This window comes from Lithobates pipiens, unplaced genomic scaffold, assembly GCF_037356315.1.
Source record: "Lithobates pipiens isolate NorthernLeopardFrog02 unplaced genomic scaffold, aLitPip1_a1.2 Scaffold_25, whole genome shotgun sequence".
Taxonomy (NCBI): Eukaryota; Metazoa; Chordata; class Amphibia; order Anura; family Ranidae; genus Lithobates; species Lithobates pipiens.
In genome coordinates this window covers 239630300-239648567 of record NW_027507787.1, presented here as the reverse complement: position 1 = coordinate 239648567, position 18268 = coordinate 239630300, and the positions used below count along the sequence as shown (strand labels likewise).

The 18268-nt window shown below is 48.8% G+C and overlaps 1 protein-coding gene across 1 annotated transcript in view; it reads right to left on the bottom strand.

Moving 5' to 3' along the window:
- The window catches only part of HPS1 (HPS1 biogenesis of lysosomal organelles complex 3 subunit 1), a 115748-nt gene that overhangs the window by 55434 nt on the left and 42046 nt on the right, over positions 1–18268 (bottom strand). Inside the window, exons 10-12 of the mRNA XM_077455709.1 lie at positions 4868–4929; positions 4604–4771; positions 204–383 (exon numbers count right to left, since the gene is read on the bottom strand). Of these exons, the coding sequence (XP_077311835.1) occupies positions 204–383; positions 4604–4771; positions 4868–4929 (410 nt within the window). The remainder of the gene's footprint in view (positions 1–203; positions 384–4603; positions 4772–4867; positions 4930–18268) is intronic.

Here is an 18268-nt window from a genome sequence, read left to right as displayed (position 1 = left end):
GATCAGTCGGAAGAATGCCCCCTACAGATAGCTAAAAAGATCATTGGCGTCAGTGGTCACATATCTGAGAAGCAGAAGTTGCTCACTGAACATCTGAGAACCTCTAATGGAACTCTGGTTGAGAAAGGTTGGTCTACACAGTTAAAAAATCTCATAAACAGAAACACCACATATAAAAGTAATAAATATAATGGAGGTCCTACTGGTGTTTCACGGCCACCGAGGCTTTTTACAAATCTGTCTGTTCTTTGTCTCAGTTCGGCCATGAAGGGATGTGAGCGTAGAATGTGATGAACGTCCTGCCCCTCCGTGAGCTTCTTCTCCATCATATTGAATCCATCCAAGAGCTGGTACAACGAGAGCCCAAGATGACTTCCGGAGAACTGCAGGAGCACAAAGGGAGGAATCGCACCGTCATCTCCAGCGTAAAATACATAGATGAACTGCACAGCACACAAACACTTATCTATCCATCTGAACAAACCTGCTACGTTGTCTGAGGCTAAACATCAGCAGAATCATAGGAATACCGGCACCATAATACATAGAAATCAGGGGTTAATTCACCAGATCTGGTGCAGATGTGTATGGTAGCCAATCAGCTTCTAACTTCAGCTTTTTTTTAAATTAAGCTTTTGACAATAAAACCCGGAAGCTGATTGGTTCCTATGCAGAGCTGGTCCAGTAGTGTGCATCCCTCTATGGTCCAGCTTGGCCTCTTCCAAACTTTTTAGCATGGAGGGACCCTTAAAATAGCTTTACGTTCTCAGAGAAACCATGCTAACAATTAATTTCTCTACTGTTCATGGTACGTATCATCATAGTGTGGTGGTCACCAGGAAGAATACCCCTTACATTTGTGGTCAATGGGAAGATTCTTCATGTCCAGTCTACTGCCCGTACCAGTGATTGCTGGATAAAATTGTGAAACTCCCAATGTCTTACCCATTAACCGCTTAAGGACCGTCTCACGCCGATGTAGGACGGCAGAATGGCACGGCTGGGCACAAGCACGTACCGGTACATTGCCCTTGTAGTGCCTAGCCGTGGGTTGCGAGAGCGCCGCCGGCGGCGCGCTCGTGACCCGGTCCTGAGCTCCGTGACCGTGGCCGCGGGACCCGATCACCACCGGTGTCCCACGGTAGGGTCACAGAGCTCAGGACCGGGTCGCGAGAGCGCCTCCGGCGGCGCACTCGCGACCCGGTCCTGAGCTCCGTGACCGTGGCCGCGGGACCCGCGGACCCTATCACCACCGGTGTCCCACGATCGGATCACAGAGCTCAGGACCGGGTCGCGAGAGCGCCTCCGGCGGCGCGAGAGCGACCCGGTCCTGAGCTCGGTGACCGTGGCCGCGGGACCCGATCACCACCGGTGTCCCACGGTAGGGTCACAGAGCTCAGGACCGGGTCGCGAGGGCGGCGCGCTCGCGACCCGGTCCTGAGCTCCGTGACCGTGGCCGCAGGACCCGATCACCACCGGTGTCCCGCGATCGGGTCACAGAGCTGAAGAACGAGGAGAGGTAAGTGTAAACAAACCTCTCCCCATGCTTCCTACTGAGCCTGTTCCCTGTTATAGGGAAAGACGATCAGTAAAGTCACACGCCAAGCCACGCCCCCTACAGTTAAAAAAATAAATAAAAAAGCACACACACTTAACCCCTGCACTGCCCCCTAGTGGTTAATCCCTTCACGGCCAGTGACATTTTTACAGTAATCAGTGCATTTTTAAATTGCACCGATTGCTGCATTAATGCCAATGGTCCCAAAAATGTGTCAAATTTGTCCGACGTGTCCGCCATAATGTCGCAGTCACAATAAAAAAAATCACTGATCGCCGCCATTACTAGTAAAAAAAAAAAAAAAAATTATTAATAAAAATGCCATAAAACTATCCCCTATTTTGTAGACGCTATAACTTTTGCGCAAACCAATCAATAAACGCTTATTGCGATTTTTTTTTTTTTTTACCAAAAATATTTAGAAGAATACATAAACCGAGGGGAAAAAAGTTTTTTTTTTATATTTTTGAGGGATATTTATTATAGCAAAACTTAAAAAATAATGATTTTTTTTACAAAATTGTTGCTTTTTTTTTGTTTATAGCGCAAAAAATAAAAACCGCAGAGATGATCAAATATCACCAAAAGAAATCTCTATTTGTGAGGGAGAAAAAGGAAGTCAATTTTGTTTGGGTGCAACGTCGCACGGCCACGCAATTGTCAGTTAAAGCGACGCGGTGCCGAATCGCAAAAAAAAAAAAAATGGCCGGGTCAGTAATGGCGCAAATTCTTCCAGTTCTTAAAGGGGTTGTAAAGGTTAGTTTTTTATTTTCGAAATAGGTTCCTTTAAGCTAGTGCATTGTTGGTTCACTTACCTTTTCCTTCGATTTCCCTTCTAAATGTTTTTTTTTTTCTTTGTCTGAATTTCTCACTTCCTGTTTCTCCTCAGTAATCTTCACACCATCATCCGAGTGGTGGTTAGTCAGCCAGAACAGCTTACTGAGGAGAAACAGGAAGTGAGAAATTCAGACAAAGAAAACAAAGGAAAAAAACGGAAAATTGTTTCATACTTACCGTAATTTTCCTTTCCTGGTGCCTATCCATGGCAGGATACCAGCGATAGCTCCGGCCCCGAGTCCTCCCCTCAGGATAGTTACTAGCTTATAAAAAGGAAAACCCATATCCTCCCCCTAGCATTCTCCAATTATATCGAATACCAGGGAGGGTATGCATGCTGCCATGGATAGGCACCAGGAAAGGAAAATTACGGTAAAAGAAAGCTCTATTTGTGGGGGAAAAAAAAGGACGCCAATTTTGTTGTTTCAGAGCCACGTGGCACGGCCGCGCAATTGTCAGTTAAAGCGACGCAGTGCCCGAATCGCAAAAAAGGGGCTTGGTCTGGAAAATGGTCCGGGGGCTTAAGTGGTTAATATACCGTAACCAGTTTGGCATATACAGTGCCTTGCGAAAGTATTCGGCCCCCTTGAACTTTTCAACCTTTTGCCACATTTCAGGCTTCAAACATAAAGATGTAAAATTTTAATTTTTTGTGAAGAATCACCAACAAGTGGGACACAATTGTGAAGTGGAACGAAATCTATTGGATATTTTAAACTTTTTTAGCAAATAAAAAACTGAAAAGTGGTGCGTGCAAAATTATTCAGCCCCTTTACTTTCAGTGCAGCAAACTCACTCCAGAAGTTCAGCGAGGATCTCTGAATGATCCAATGTTGTCCTAAATGACTGATGGTGATAAATAGAATCCACCTGTGTGTAATCAAGTCTCTGTATAAATGCACCTGCTCTGTGATAGTCTCAGGGTTCTGTTGAAAGCGCAGAGAGCATCATGAAGACCAAGGAACACACCAGGCAGGTCCGTAATACTGTTGTAGAGAAGTTTAAAGCTGGATTTGGATACAAAAAGATTTCCCAAGCTTTAAACATCCCAAGGAGCACTGTGCAAGCGATCATTTTGAAATGGAAGGAGTATCAGACCACTGCAAATCTACCAAGACCTGGCCGTCCCTCTAAACTTTCAGCTCAGACAAGGAGAAGACTGATCAGAGATGCAGCCAAGAGGCCCATGATCACTCTGGATGAACTGCAGAGAACTACAGCTGAGGTGGGAGAGTCTGTCCATAGGACAACAATCAGACGTACACTGCACAAATCTGGCCTTTATGGAAGAGTGGCAAGAAGAAAGCCATTTCTCAAAGATATCCATAAAAAGTCTCGTCTAAAGTTTGCCACAAGCCACCTGGGAGACACACCAAACATGTGGAAGAAGGTGCTCTGGTCAAATGAAACCAAAATCAAACTTTTTGCCCACAATGCAAAATGATATGTTTGGCGTAAAAGCAACACAGCTCATCACCCTCAACACACCATCCCCACTGTCACACATGGTGGTGGCAGCATCATGGTTTGGGCCTGCTTTTCTTCAGCAGGGACAGGGAAGATGGTTAAAATTGAGGGGAAGATGGATGCAGCCAAATACAGGACCATTCTGGATGAAAACCTGTTGGAGTCTGCAAAAGACCTGAAACTGGGACGGAGATTTATCTTCCAACAAGACAATGATCCCAAACATACAGCAAAATCTACAAAGGAATGGTTCACAAATAAACGTATCCAGGTGTTAGAATGGCCAAGTCAAAGTCCAGACCTGAATCCAATCGAGAATCTGTGGAAAGAGCTGAAAACTGCTGTTCGCAAACGCTCTCCATCCAACCTCACTGAGCTCCAGCTGTTTTGCAAGGAAGAATGGGCAAGAATTTCAGTCTCTCGATGTGCAAAACTGATAGAGACATACCCCAAGCGACTTGCAGCTGTAATCGCAGCAAAAGGTGGCTCTACAAAGTATTAACGCAAGGGGGCCCAATCATTTTGCACGCCCCACTTTTCATTTTTTTATTAGTTAAAAAAGTTTCAAAAATCCAATAGATTTCGTTCCACTTCACAATTGTGTCCCACTTGTTGGTGATTCTTCACAAAAAATTAAAATTTTACATCTTTATGTTTGAAGCCTGAAATGTGGCAAAAGGTTGAAAAGTTCAAGGGGGCCGAATACTTTCACAAGGCACTGTATACTTTGCAACCATTTACCTTAGTCAGGAGAACCAGGGACATCCCATTCCACAGCGGCAGGCAGTACATGGAATGAGGCATCATGGGGCAATAGCCGTCCCTTAGGTTGGCATCCAGAAATACCCTCCTTGTGTTGGTGGATTCGGGTAAAGCGCCAGAAAGAATCTTCAGACTGTCTTCTGCAATCTGGGGGGGTAATAGGATACAGATGACTTTGCGTCCCGTAAGCCCGTCATACAGTTACTTAACACAATTCAACATTTGCGCACACACAAGCGTTACCTGGATTTCAGGCTCTCCCAGGCTGGAGGTGGACGATGCGTCATCCAGCCAGCTACCATCACCTTTAAACACAACATTCAATTCGGAATTTTCAAAAGAAGAAGAAAAAAAAAAAGAAGGGTTTTCATAGTTACTGGATTTAATTTCCTGAATTTTTATCAAGAGATCTTAATAATGCAGACGATGACCTGACACATTATTAATTCCAAGGTCAGAGTACATATAAAAGCAGATAATCATCAGATCATATTTTCTCATTACTCGATTATTCTAAGGTTGCCACCACCCTTCAGGAAAGGCCAGGTGAGTTCTGAGCTTTACTCATTTATAACTAAAAGAAAGATGTTCCCTTTTTTTGCCCGACTTGGACTTAAAAATACTCAAATTAGGCAGACTTGATGGACCACTTTTTTTTTTTTGCCATCACGCTATGTTTTTGTGGATTTTTGTGAGGATTATCAATACAAGTTCATAAAACAAATCTCAAGCGCCACATTTTTCCAGTTAGCAAAAAAAAAAATCTCTTCCCGTGTATAGACCTGCACATATAACCACACCCCGTGTGCTCAGCACCCCATGGACACAGGGCTTTCTTTCAGCTGAAGCATGGTGGAACTCTTGCCCACTGCTCCCTGCTCACCGCTGTCACTTGAAAACAACAGAATCCTGACTACTGTGCTTACAAGGACAGCTTGCCTCGCCCGTCGGCTCCACAGATAGCCCATGTGCCCTGCACTCACTGCGGGGATATAGGAAATGCGGGTACTTAGTATAGGGTGACCATGGATGGGAGGTAGGCTGCATTGGAGGTCAGAGCTGAGAAGGGTGGAAATGAGATGTGGATGCAGAGGTAAGGGTCTGTGAAAGAGAGCCTGTACTCTGAATGCAGTACAGCCCTGAACCCTACACTCTGTATGCAGCGCACCCTTGAACCCTACACTCTGCATGCAGCGCACCCCTGAACCCTACACTCTGCATGCAGCGCACCCCTGAACCCTACACTCTGCATGCAGCGCACCCCTGAACCCTACACTCTGCATGCAGCGCACCCCTGAACCCTACACTCTGCATGCAGCGCACCCCTGAACCCTACACTCTGCATGCAGCGCACCCCTGAACCCTACACTCTGCATGCAGCGCACCCCTGAACCCTACACTCTGCATGCAGAGCACCCCTGAACCCTACACTCTGCATGCAGAGCACCCCTGAACCCTACACTCTGCATGCAGAGCACCCCTGAACCCTACACTCTGCATGCAGAGCACCCCTGAACCCTACATGCTGTATGCAGCGCACCCTGAATCCTACACGCTGTGTGCAGTGCACCCCTGAACCCTACACTCTGCATGCAGAGCACCCCTGAACCCTACATGCTGTATGCAGCGCACCCTGAATCCTACACGCTGTGTGCAGTGCACCCCTGAACCCTACACGCTGTATGCGGCGCACCCCTGAACCCTGTACATAGCGCACCCCTGAACTCTTAAAGGTAATGCACTCCTGGTATTTCAATTCAATTTGACCACACCTGCTATTTTATGTGGTTTGGTGGGGGGGGGGGGGGGGGGGGTTGGGGGGCTGGCTGAGTGCCTGCACCTATGCATTTCTGTTATATAATGCCCCTTAAAGACCCTCCCACTGCATTTTAACCACACCCACTATTTAATGTGGTTTGGGGGGTGTGGCCAATAGTGATGGCCGAACGGTTGTCCTTTCGCGGTGAATTTCGGCTGTTTGCGGTCCGCCCGATCGGCAGACTTTTGCCGCCGTTCGCCCGGCGGACTTCCGTGTTTACTGTGTAAAAGAACTTTGACCTATGATGACACATCCATCATGGGGTACAGGAAAGCCAATTGAGACATTACAGCACATGGACACTTGGACATTCCCCCTAACTTATAAATAGACCCGATCCGGCGGCCATTTTACATTCTTTCTTCTGTCACTATAGGGAGAGGTTGCTGTGTGGAGCAGGGAGAGATAAATCGCTAGCTATTTGGTACACAAAAGTTATTTTCAGGACTGGTATAGGTGTTAGGTGTAGTTCAGGATATAGGTTTGAGGCAGTGCAGTGCTACTGATTGTTGCAGCAGCCTGAGTGTCTTTTGTCAGTTTAGAGAAAGGGAAAGGACGGTGTGTGCTGCAGGGAGAGTCAGTTTAGTCATCATCATCATCATCATCATCATCATTAGCTGTTACTATCAGGTCCACAAAAGAGCTATTCCAGTTATTGTTCCAGTAGCCTCTGTTTTGCCAGTTTGTATAGGGACAGGCAGGAAGCAATGTGTGAGGCAGTGAGGGTCAGTTTAATCAGTAGCTGTTACTATTAGTTCCACAAAGGTTCTTTTCAGGACTGGTATCAGTGGTACGGTAATAGGCTTGTACACGTATAATATTCTTTCTTCCAAATATAGAAAGAATAATATACTTGACTGCTGCAGTCTGCTAATCAGTCACAACCTACTTGTTTCACAAAGGTCCTTATAAGGACTGGTAAGGTATAGGGTACTACAGTACATAGGGTTGAGTGAGGTACAGTCTGCTATTCCTTAAGGACTGGTATAGGTCCACAATCAGGGGAGGGCTGGCAGCCTTAGGCCTGGGGGGAAAGTCCAGTCAAGTGGCCCATTGAACCACTGAATCACAACCCATCTACACCACATTCCCCGTACAGCGAGAGAGGGAGACTGCTCCACATTGCCCCAAAGAGAGAGAGACTGCTCGACACTGCCTGCACAGAGAGAGAGACCGCTTCACACTGCCTGCACAGAGAGAGAACCCACTTCACACTGCCTGCACAGAGAGAGAACCCACTTCACACTGCCTGCACAGACCTCGCTTCACACTGCCTGCACAGAGAGAGCAGTCACTTTCTGTGCAGGCACTGTGAAGCAGTCAGTCTCTGTACAGGCAGTGTGAAGTGGAGCAGTCTCTCAGAGAATGAAGCAGTCTCTCAGAAAGAGACTGCATGATTGCCCCCAGAGAAACTGAGAAAAAGAGCTGGCCCCTTCCCCACACCCAGTACACAGACCAATGAGACTGCAGGAAGATGAAGACTAAAGACTGTGCTGTCACTGCCACCACACTAAGCACTACCTGTGGAGTCCGGAGCTTCTCTGGTGAGTGAGCACCACACCACTGGGCAAGCCAAGTAAGCAGTGTAGCTGAGAGTCACAGTGAGCGCAGCAGGCTAAACACGCAAGTCCTGCTGTCTCCCCGGCATGAACACCAGATTCACCAGGGTGCAGGTTCCTCCTGTCTCAATTGCGGATAGTAAGAAATGCACATGAAGGCGCATGCCGAGCACCGGCCAGATTAAGGGCATTGTGGGCCTGGTGCTGCAGTGGAGCAGTTTTAGGAGTGGCAGGGATATGAGGTAAATAATGTCATATCCCAGCTCTTGCCCAGACTTGGTCACAGCCCCACAGGGCTGTAATGTTAGGGAAGCCCAGAACTTGAATTACCAAGCTTCCGTAAGAGCCGTGTGTCGGTGTGTGCTCTGTGGGGAAAGTTTCCAAGCCATCAGAATACAGTGATCACCGCTGGCAGCTATAGCAGCCAGCACTGATCGCTAAAAAACATAAAGACACGCTGGTTGTACTGTCAGTTGATGGAGTCAAATTCTGTACAACCCGTCTGCATAGAGATAGATTGAAATGTCTGCTGAACTGGCAGAATTTCAATCTGTCTATTGTGGCCTAAGTCCACCAGTCTCTGGGTTTAATAATATCCTCAAATCTTCTGAAAGTGGGGCTCCACTTAGGTGTAGAAATTCACTTTATACTCCACCTTATTTCCAGAACTCTCTTTAGGGTCCTTTAACACTCAAGGCGCTGTACAGGCGTTTTAGTGCTAAAAAATAGCACCTGTAAAGCGCTTCTTATGCCACCCCAGGTTTCCCACTGGGGCGGTGCGCTTGAAGGACATTCTGAAAAGTCCAGCAAGCAGCATTATTGGGGCGGTTTGGGAGAGGTGCCCAGCCCATTGAAATGAATGCAACACGGCCGTTTTTAACACTTTCTTTGGCCACTAGTGGGGGTTAAAAGTGCCCCGCTAGCGCCACTAAAACAATGATAAAGCGCCACTAAAACGAGCAGCGCTGTGCCACTACCGCCCACATCGCCCCAGTGTGAAAGTACCCTTTGGTATTAGATGTGCAAACAAAAAGGTGAGACCACATCTAATACCTACAGAGAGTAATGGAAATAAGGCGGAGTTCAAAGTGAACTGTGTCGTTACCTGCAGGGATTGGCATTTAGGGGGGTTAAAGCAGGCAGGGATGAAATGTGATATCAACTATTCACTGTCTGTCAAATGCCTCTGAAAAGTGACCTGAGCATGGATCACTTTTCAGAGGAGTGGCAGTGGCTGCTGCAAGTGAATACAAGCATTTAGGCTCACACTGGTGTGCTGTGGTTTGGCTTGCAGTGCGGGTGTACTGGCGGGTGTCACACCCCCTCAGACTTCTTTTAGGTTACTCATTGTTGCTGCATGTTCTGAAAGTGCACCAAACATGCAGCATGCAGGACGTTTTGTGCACTTTCAGAACATGCAGTAAAAATGTGCATCCTCTATGTCCCAGGGGCAACATGCAGGATGACTGCCAGTACACCAGCACTGCAGCCAAACTGCAGCATGTCAGCGACAGCCCACATCATACCACCTAGCCCTAGGAGGGCAAGGTACTGGCACAGGCTGCTAGAAAAAAAAACTCTTTGGCTGCAGAGAGGAGGAGAGAGGAGGAGCTCACTTACTTGGATGGTCCCAGCCTCCCAGGAGCCTCACTGGATTCCAGCCAACTGCTCAGATTGAGCAGAGAGCAGGTCCAGCCTCTGCCAGCCAATGGTGTGGAGTAGGGAGAGGCTGGGCGGGGCTGTGCTGTGTAACACAGACTGTCAGCCCTGACATGAAGACATCGCTGGCTCACAGTATTGGACTCGGCCAGCTCAAGAACTGTGCATGTTGCGGTTTTGAGCTGACGACACAGCAGCCTTTGCCATCGCATAACAGAGCAGCCCAGGGGGCAATTGCATCCCTGCCCCCTGGCCCAGCCCTCCCCTGTCCACAATACATAGGGTTGAGGTGCACTACTGCTGACCGCTGCCCTATACTGCAGCAGTCCTTTATCAGTATAGGGACTGACGTACAGTCTGCTAATCAGTCACACACAACCTACTTGTTCCACAAAGGTCCTTATAAGGACTGGTAAGTTGGTCTAGGGTGCTACAGTACATAGGGTTGAGTGCGGTACAGTCTGCTGTTCTGTAAGGACCGCTATCGGTCCACAATAGATAGGGTTGAGGTGCACCACTGCTGACTGCTGCCCTATACTGCAGCAGTCCTTCATCAGTATAGGGACTGAGAGTTTTGTCACAGGGTCATTTAAAAAATGACAGGCAGAGGAAGAGGCAGGCCCTTCCGCAGGGGTGGTAGGGGTAGGGCAGGAGAAACAGCCTTGAGCCAAAGTGGGAAGTTGCAGAAGGTGCATTCAATTACTTTAACGGACGCACCAGACTTGGTTGAGTGACTCACTCAGCCCTACTCTTCTGCACCCTCCTCATCCTCTCGATCTGCACCCTCTTCTTCACTCTCTGCTATGTGCACCCCCAAAGACACTACCACCAACAACACCACCACCACCACCACCACCACATACCTTCCGCTTGAGTCACAGGAATTATTTTCCGATCCATATCAAGAGGACATTTCTGATGCGCAGCCACTCTTGGTATTGGATCAGGAAGAGGAGGTAGCAACAACCGCTACTCAGCAGTCTGACGACAGTACCCAGATCAGCCCAAGGAGGAGGTTGGTCCCCGGTGTTGCTGCCTACTCCGAGATCTCTACTTATAGCGGTGGGGAAGGTGACGTTGATGATGACGTGTCTAGTGATGTCACGTGGGTGCCCACAAGAGAGGAAGAGGAGGGGAGTTCAGAGGGAGATATGGACCAGCAGATAGGGAGGAGAAGCAGGAATAACTTACATTGCACAGGAGGGACAAAGCAGACTGCAAATGTATCAGGAGCGAGTCATCGACCATGTACAGTCACATCTGGCGCTCCCAGGACGCCGGCACATGGCTCCGCAGTGTGGGCTTTTTTCAACGTGTCCGTTGCTGACAATAGCGTTGCCATCTGCAATCTTTGCAGTCAACGCATTAGTCGCGGTAAGCCCAACACTCACCTAGGGCGACCGCCTTAAGAAGGCACATGAGCAGCCATCACCGAGCCCAGTGGGAGCAACGGAACACACAAAGCCACACTGCAGGCTCTCACTGTCCAGCCTCGTCTTCTACTTCTCCTTCTCCTCTCTCCTCACAATTGTCCTCCACTCCACCTTCCATCACGCCAAGCTCACATTTTTCTGCAAAAAGGCAGGCTTCCGTGGGCCTAATGTTCGAGCGTAAAAAAAATGATGACGCCGGATAACCCTCTTGCCCAACGATTGACGGCTGGCTTGTCAGAACTGATAGCCCGCCAACTACTGCCATATAAACTGGTGGACTCTGAGGCCTTTCGAAAATTTGTGGCCATTGGAACACCACAATGGAAGGTCCCAGGAAGGAAGTATTTCTGGGAGAAGGGCATCCCAGAGCTATATGGCCATGTTCAGCGGCAAGTGAATGTATCTCTGGCACACAGTGTCGGTGCCAAGATACATCTGACCACAGACACGTGGTCTAGCAAACACAGGCAGGGAAGGTATATCACTTTTACTGCCCACTGGGTGAACCTTCTGACGGCCGTCAAGCATATAACCTGTGGCACCCGTGTAGATTTGGTTTTACCGCCACGGATTGCATGCAGGCCTGGCCCTTCTTCTCCTCCTCCTCCTACTCCATCCTCCTCCCTGGCTGACTCCTCCTTTTCCGCTGCTAGCGTCTCTTCCGCTGCGCCGCCCAAGCTCCCCAGAACCTATTCCACATGCCAGTTGAGACGTTGCCATGCCGTGCTGCGTCTGTTGTGCTTGGAAGCCAAGAGCCACACTGGCCCGGCACTCCTTTCAGCTTTGCGTTCACAGGCAGATCAGTGGCTAACACCGCTCAATTTGACAGTTGGTAAAGTGGTGTGTGACAACGGTGCCAATCTGCTTAGCGCATTGAAACAGGGCAAAATCACGCACGTGCCATGCATGGCACACGTCTTAAACTTGGTCGTGCAGCAATTTGTTGTCAAATACCCTGGGGTCCAGAACATCTTGCGGCAGGCAAGGAAAATCTCGGCCCATTTCAGAAGATCTTACACGGCCATGGCTCGCCTTGCTGACATTCAGCGGCGACACAATCTGCCGGTCAGACGTCTTATTTGCAATTGCCCGACGTGATGGAACTCAACCTTCTATATGCTTGATAGGCTGCTCCAGCAGAAACGTGCAGTTAACGTCTACCTGTATGAACTCTGCGCCAGAACAGGTTCTGGGGAGCTGGGGTTTTTTTCACTGCGCCAGTGGCTGCTCATGCGCGACGCATGCAGACTTCTGCGACCATTTAAGGAGATCACCAAACTGGTCAGTCGCAGCCATGGCGCCATCAGTGACATCGTACCTTATGCCTTCTTTATGGAGCGTGCATTGCGTTGTGTCATTGATCAAGCTGTGGAGGAGCAGGAGCGGGAAGATGAGGAAGTCGCAATGCTGGATGAATTCCCAGGGGGGTCTACTCTATCTGAGACAAGTGAACAACAGGAGTCTGAAGAGGAGTCAGAGGAGGATGGTGCCGGGGTGGATGAGGAGGAGCAAGAAGAGCATGCTTTAAACCTTTCTGGGACCCTTGTTGTTGTGCGTGGATGGGGAGAGGAGAATGAAGAGGACGACATTATCCTGGATGATGAGCAGGAGCCAGGCCACCACACCGCTTCCACTTTAGTGCAAATGGGGGCCTTCATGCTCCAGTGTTTTATTAGGGACCCCCGTATAAAAAGCATAAGGGTCAAGGACCAGTACTGGGTAGCAACGTACTTAGACCCCCCGGTACAAACACAAAATGGCGGAAATGTTACCGCCGTCGCAGAGGGCTGTCAGAATGCAGCACTTCCAGGCCTTGCTTCGAGAAATGCTTCATTCTGCTTTTGCGTGCGCTGGCAGAGGAGCAATTCCCACTCCCAGAGAAGGAGTTGCGGGTACCAATCCAACAGCGCCTGCAAGAAGAGGGCGGTTTGAAGATGTGTTGGTGACTTCGGATATGAGGTCATTCTTTCAGCCGACCCATCGACAGGTGTCATCCGGATCCAGCATCAGGGAACGCCTAGACCAGTGATGGCGAACGCGTGGCACGCGTGCCGCTGCCGGCACGCCGAGCCATCTCTGTGGGCACGCCATGACAATTACACTGTCATCGTTAGTCCGCTCCCGTGAACTACATCTCCCACAGTCCTCTTGGGATAGCGGTGACGTGTCCGAGTGGGCATGGTGCATGCTCCGAACGCTGAAGCCACGCCCCCCGTTCTCAAACATCTGACGCACCTGTTGACGTGCCTGCATGGGAAATCTGACACACGGACACCACCGGAGCGACTGGAGCCTGACCCCGCACCGATTTCAACAACTCAAATGTGAGTTTTATAACCAATTGCCGACCGGGCCATAGCCAAAAGATGGCTACAGCACAGTCGGCTTATTCTGGGAGAGCGGACGCCCTCCCAGAATCTTTCTCCCGCGCGCTCTACAGTGTGAGGGGAGAGGGGAAGAGGGAGTGAGATGCAATGCTATGCCCATACTCTGCAGTACCCTGCCCATACTCTGCCCATACTCTGCAGTACCCTGCCAATACTCTGCCCATACTCTGCAGTACCCTGCCAATACTATGCAATACTCTGCAGTACCCTGCCCATACTATGCAATACTCTGCAGTACCCTGCCCATACTATGCAATACTCTGCAGTACCCTGCCCATACTATGCAATACTCTGCAGTACCCTGCCCATACTATGCAATACTCTGCAGTGCTCTGCCAATACTATGCAATACTCTGCAGTACCCTGCCCATACTCTGCCAATGTTATGCAATACCCTGCAGTACCCTGCCCATACTCTGCCAATGCTATGCAATACCCTGCAGTACCCTGCCCATACTCTGCCAATGCTATGCAATACCCTGCAGTACCCTGCCCATACTCTGCCAATGCTATGCAATACCCTGCAGTACCCTGCCCATACTCTGCCAATGCTATGCAATACCCTGCAGTACCCTGCCCATACTCTGCCAATGCTATGCAATACCCTGCAGTACCCTGCCCATACTCTGCCAATGCTATGCAATATCCTGCAGTACCCTGCCCTTACTCTGCCAATGCTATGCAATACCCTGCAGTACCCTGCCCATACTCTGCCAATGCTATGCAATACCCTGCAGTACCCTGCCCATACTCTGCCAATGCTATGCAATACCCTGCAGTACCCTGCCCATACTCTGCCAATGCTATGCAATACTCAGCAGTACCCTGCCCATACTCTGCAATACTATGCAATACTCAGCAGTACCCTGCCCATACTCTGCAATACTATGCAATACTCAGCAGTACCCTGCCCATACTCTGCAATACTATGCAATACTCAGCAGTACCCTGCCCATACTCTGCAATACTATGCAATACTCAGCAGTACCCTGCCCATACTCTGCAATACTATGCAATACTCAGCAGTACCCTGCCCATACTCTGCAATACTATGCAATACTCAGCAGTACCCTGCCCATACTCTGCAATACTATGCAATACTCAGCAGTACCCTGCCCATACTCTGCAATACTATGCAATACTCAGCAGTACCCTGCCCATACTCTGCAATACTATGCAATACTCAGCAGTACCCTGCCCATACTCTGCAATACTATGCAATACTCAGCAGTACCCTGCCCATACTCTGCAATACTATGCAATACTCAGCAGTACCCTGCCCATACTCTGCAATACTATGCAATACTCAGCAGTACCCTGCCCATACTCTGCAATACTATGCAATACTCAGCAGTACCCTGCCCATACTCTGCAATACTATGCAATACTCAGCAGTACCCTGCCCATACTCTGCAATACTATGCAATACTCAGCAGTACCCTGCCCATACTCTGCAATACTATGCAATACTCAGCAGTACCCTGCCCATACTCTGCAATACTATGCAATACTCAGCAGTACCCTGCCCATACTCTGCAATACTATGCAATACTCAGCAGTACCCTGCCCATACTCTGCAATACTATGCAATACTCAGCAGTACCCTGCCCATACTCTGCAATACTATGCAATACTCAGCAGTACCCTGCCCATACTCTGCAATACTATGCAATACTCAGCAGTACCCTGCCCATACTCTGCAATACTATGCAATACTCAGCAGTACCCTGCCCATACTCTGCAATACTATGCAATACTCAGCAGTACCCTGCCCATACTCTGCAATACTATGCAATACTCAGCAGTACCCTGCCCATACTCTGCAATACTATGCAATACTCAGCAGTACCCTGCCCATACTCTGCAATACTATGCAATACTCAGCAGTACCCTGCCCATACTCTGCAATACTATGCAATACTCAGCAGTACCCTGCCCATACTCTGCAATACTATGCAATACTCAGCAGTACCCTGCCCATACTCTGCAATACTATGCAATACTCAGCAGTACCCTGCCCATACTCTGCAATACTATGCAATACTCAGCAGTACCCTGCCCATACTCTGCAATACTATGCAATACTCAGCAGTACCCTGACCATACTCTGCAATACTATGCAATACTCAGCAGTACCCTGCCCATACTCTGCAATACTATGCAATACTCAGCAGTACCCTGCCCATACTCTGCAATACTATGCAATACTCAGCAGTACCCTGCCCATACTCTGCAATACTATGCAATACTCAGCAGTACCCTGCCCATACTCTGCAATACTATGCAATACTCAGCAGTACCCTGCCCATACTCTGCAATACTATGCAATACTCAGCAGTACCCTGCCCATACTCTGCAATACTATGCAATACTCTGCAATACTATGCAATACTCAGCAGTACCCTGCCCATACTCTGCAATACTATGCAATACTCAGCAGTACCCTGACCATACTCTGCAATACTATGCAATACTCAGCAGTACCCTGACCATACTCTGACCATACTCTGACCATACTCTGACCATACTCTGACCATACTCTGACCATACTCTGACCATACTCTGACCATACTCTGACCATACTCTGACCATACTCTGACCATACTCTGACCATACTCTGACCATACTCTGACCATACTCTGACCATACTCTGACCATACTCTGACCATACTCTGACCATACCCTGCCCATACCCTGCCCATACCCTGCCCATACCCTGCCCATACCCTGCCCATACCCTGCCCATACCCTGCCCATACCCTGCCCATACTCTGCAATACCCTGCCCATACTCTGCAATACCCTGCCCATACTCTGCAATACCCTGCCCATACTCTGCAATACCCTGCCCATACTCTGCAATACCCTGCCCATACTCTGCAATACTCTACAGTACTCTGCCCATACTATGCAATACTCTGCAGTACTCTGCCCATAAACTGAATAAAGCCTTTTTTAACTAACTTACTACTCTTAGAGCGGCACTGCCCTCTTAGACTGCCCACTGCACTCTAAAAAAAAAAAGGGGGATCATTATTAGTGTCATTGTGAAACGACTGTACGAATTGTTTTTTCTAAACTAAAACCTCGTTAGTCAGGTTTAATTGCAGTGTTGGCACTTTGAAAAAAAAAAGTCGTTTTGGTTTGCAGTTTGGGCACTCGGGCTCAAAAAGGTTCGCCATCACTGGCCTAGACCGTCAGTTGTCCGACTACATCGGCTTAACGGCCGATGTGGACACTCTGAGGAGTGATGAACCCCTGGACTACTGGGTGGGCAGGCTTGACCTCTGGCCAGAGCTTGCCCAATTTGCAATCGAACTGTTGGCTTGCCCCTCATCCAGTGTCCTGTCCGAAAGGACGTTCAGCGCAGCAGGGGGGATCGTGACCGATAAGCGTACTCGCCTAGCTCACAACAGTGTTAACTACCTCACATTTCTAAAAATGAATGAGGCATGGATCTCGGAGGAATTCAACACATGTGACCAGTAGACCATGTATATGTCTATAAACAATTTTTTTAATCGAGCACACAGACCTTCTTTCTTCATTTGGCTCACTTCCTTGTCCAAAAAAGACACACCGTACTATATGCCCGTACCCTTCTCTTTGAAGAGGTTGAGCGGTGTCATATTTCTACTGGGGCTGCTTATTATGAGGGGCTCCCACCATCCCTGTGCTGTGCTTAGTTCCTCCTGGGGCTTTACCTCTGCTGTGCATATTATGAGGGGCTCCCACCATCCCTGTGCTATGCTTATTATGAGGGGCTCCCACCATCCCTGTGCTGTGCTGACTTCCTCCTGGGGCTGCTTATTATGAGGGGCTCCCACCATCCCTGTGCTATGCTGACATCCTCCTGGGGCTGCTTATTATGAGGGGCTCCCACCATCCCTGTGCTATGCTCATTATGAGGGGCTCCCACCATCCCTGTGCTATGCTCATTATGAGGGGCTCCCACCATCCCTGTGCTATGCTCATTATGAGGGGCTCCCACCATCCCTGTGCTATGCTGACTTCGTCCTGGGGCTGCTTACGGTGCAGGTGTCAGTGCTGTATATCACGGTGCTGATGTCAGTGCTGTATATCACGGTGCTGGAGTTAGTGCTTTATGTCACGCCGTTGATGTCAGTGCTCTCTATCACGATGCTGGTGTCAGATGACTCTAACACGGTGCATGTGTCATTGCTGTATGTCACGCTGCTGGTGATCATCTCCTGCACCCTCTTCTTTGCCTACCCTGGTCCCTGACCTTCCCTCTCCTCCATTGCCTTCATGCGCTCCACAGTCTTGAATTGTCACAACAATTTCCCATATAAAAAAAGAATGCTTGTAGTTGTCGATCCCAAATTCACCTCATACATGTGTTATGTCATTGGCCATGTGGTGGGACTATGTTTGCCCAGCTAATAATTATCTCGTGGCTGCAAATTTGACCTGTAGGTTTGCAAAGTTCACCTCCTATTGAAGTCAATGGGGCCCGCCGCGAACGTGTCGGTTCACAAACTATCGGCCACGTTCGCGGTCCGCGTTCGCGAAACGTCCCGTCGAAAGTTCGTCCATCACTAGTGGCCAAGTTCCTGCACCTATTGTCTGAGGAAAAAAAGCCCTGCTTGGACATTTATAGTAATTACCATGTTTAACTCTCACTTTTAATGTATGTGACGAGTCCTCTGTTCTTACTAATCTATTAGAAGCAGGATTTACAGTTGGATCACTTTGGTAAACTGAACTGCTGAGAAATGGGTTTTATGGAGTTTTCTAAGAAAAAAAAAAAAAAAAAGGATCATCTCA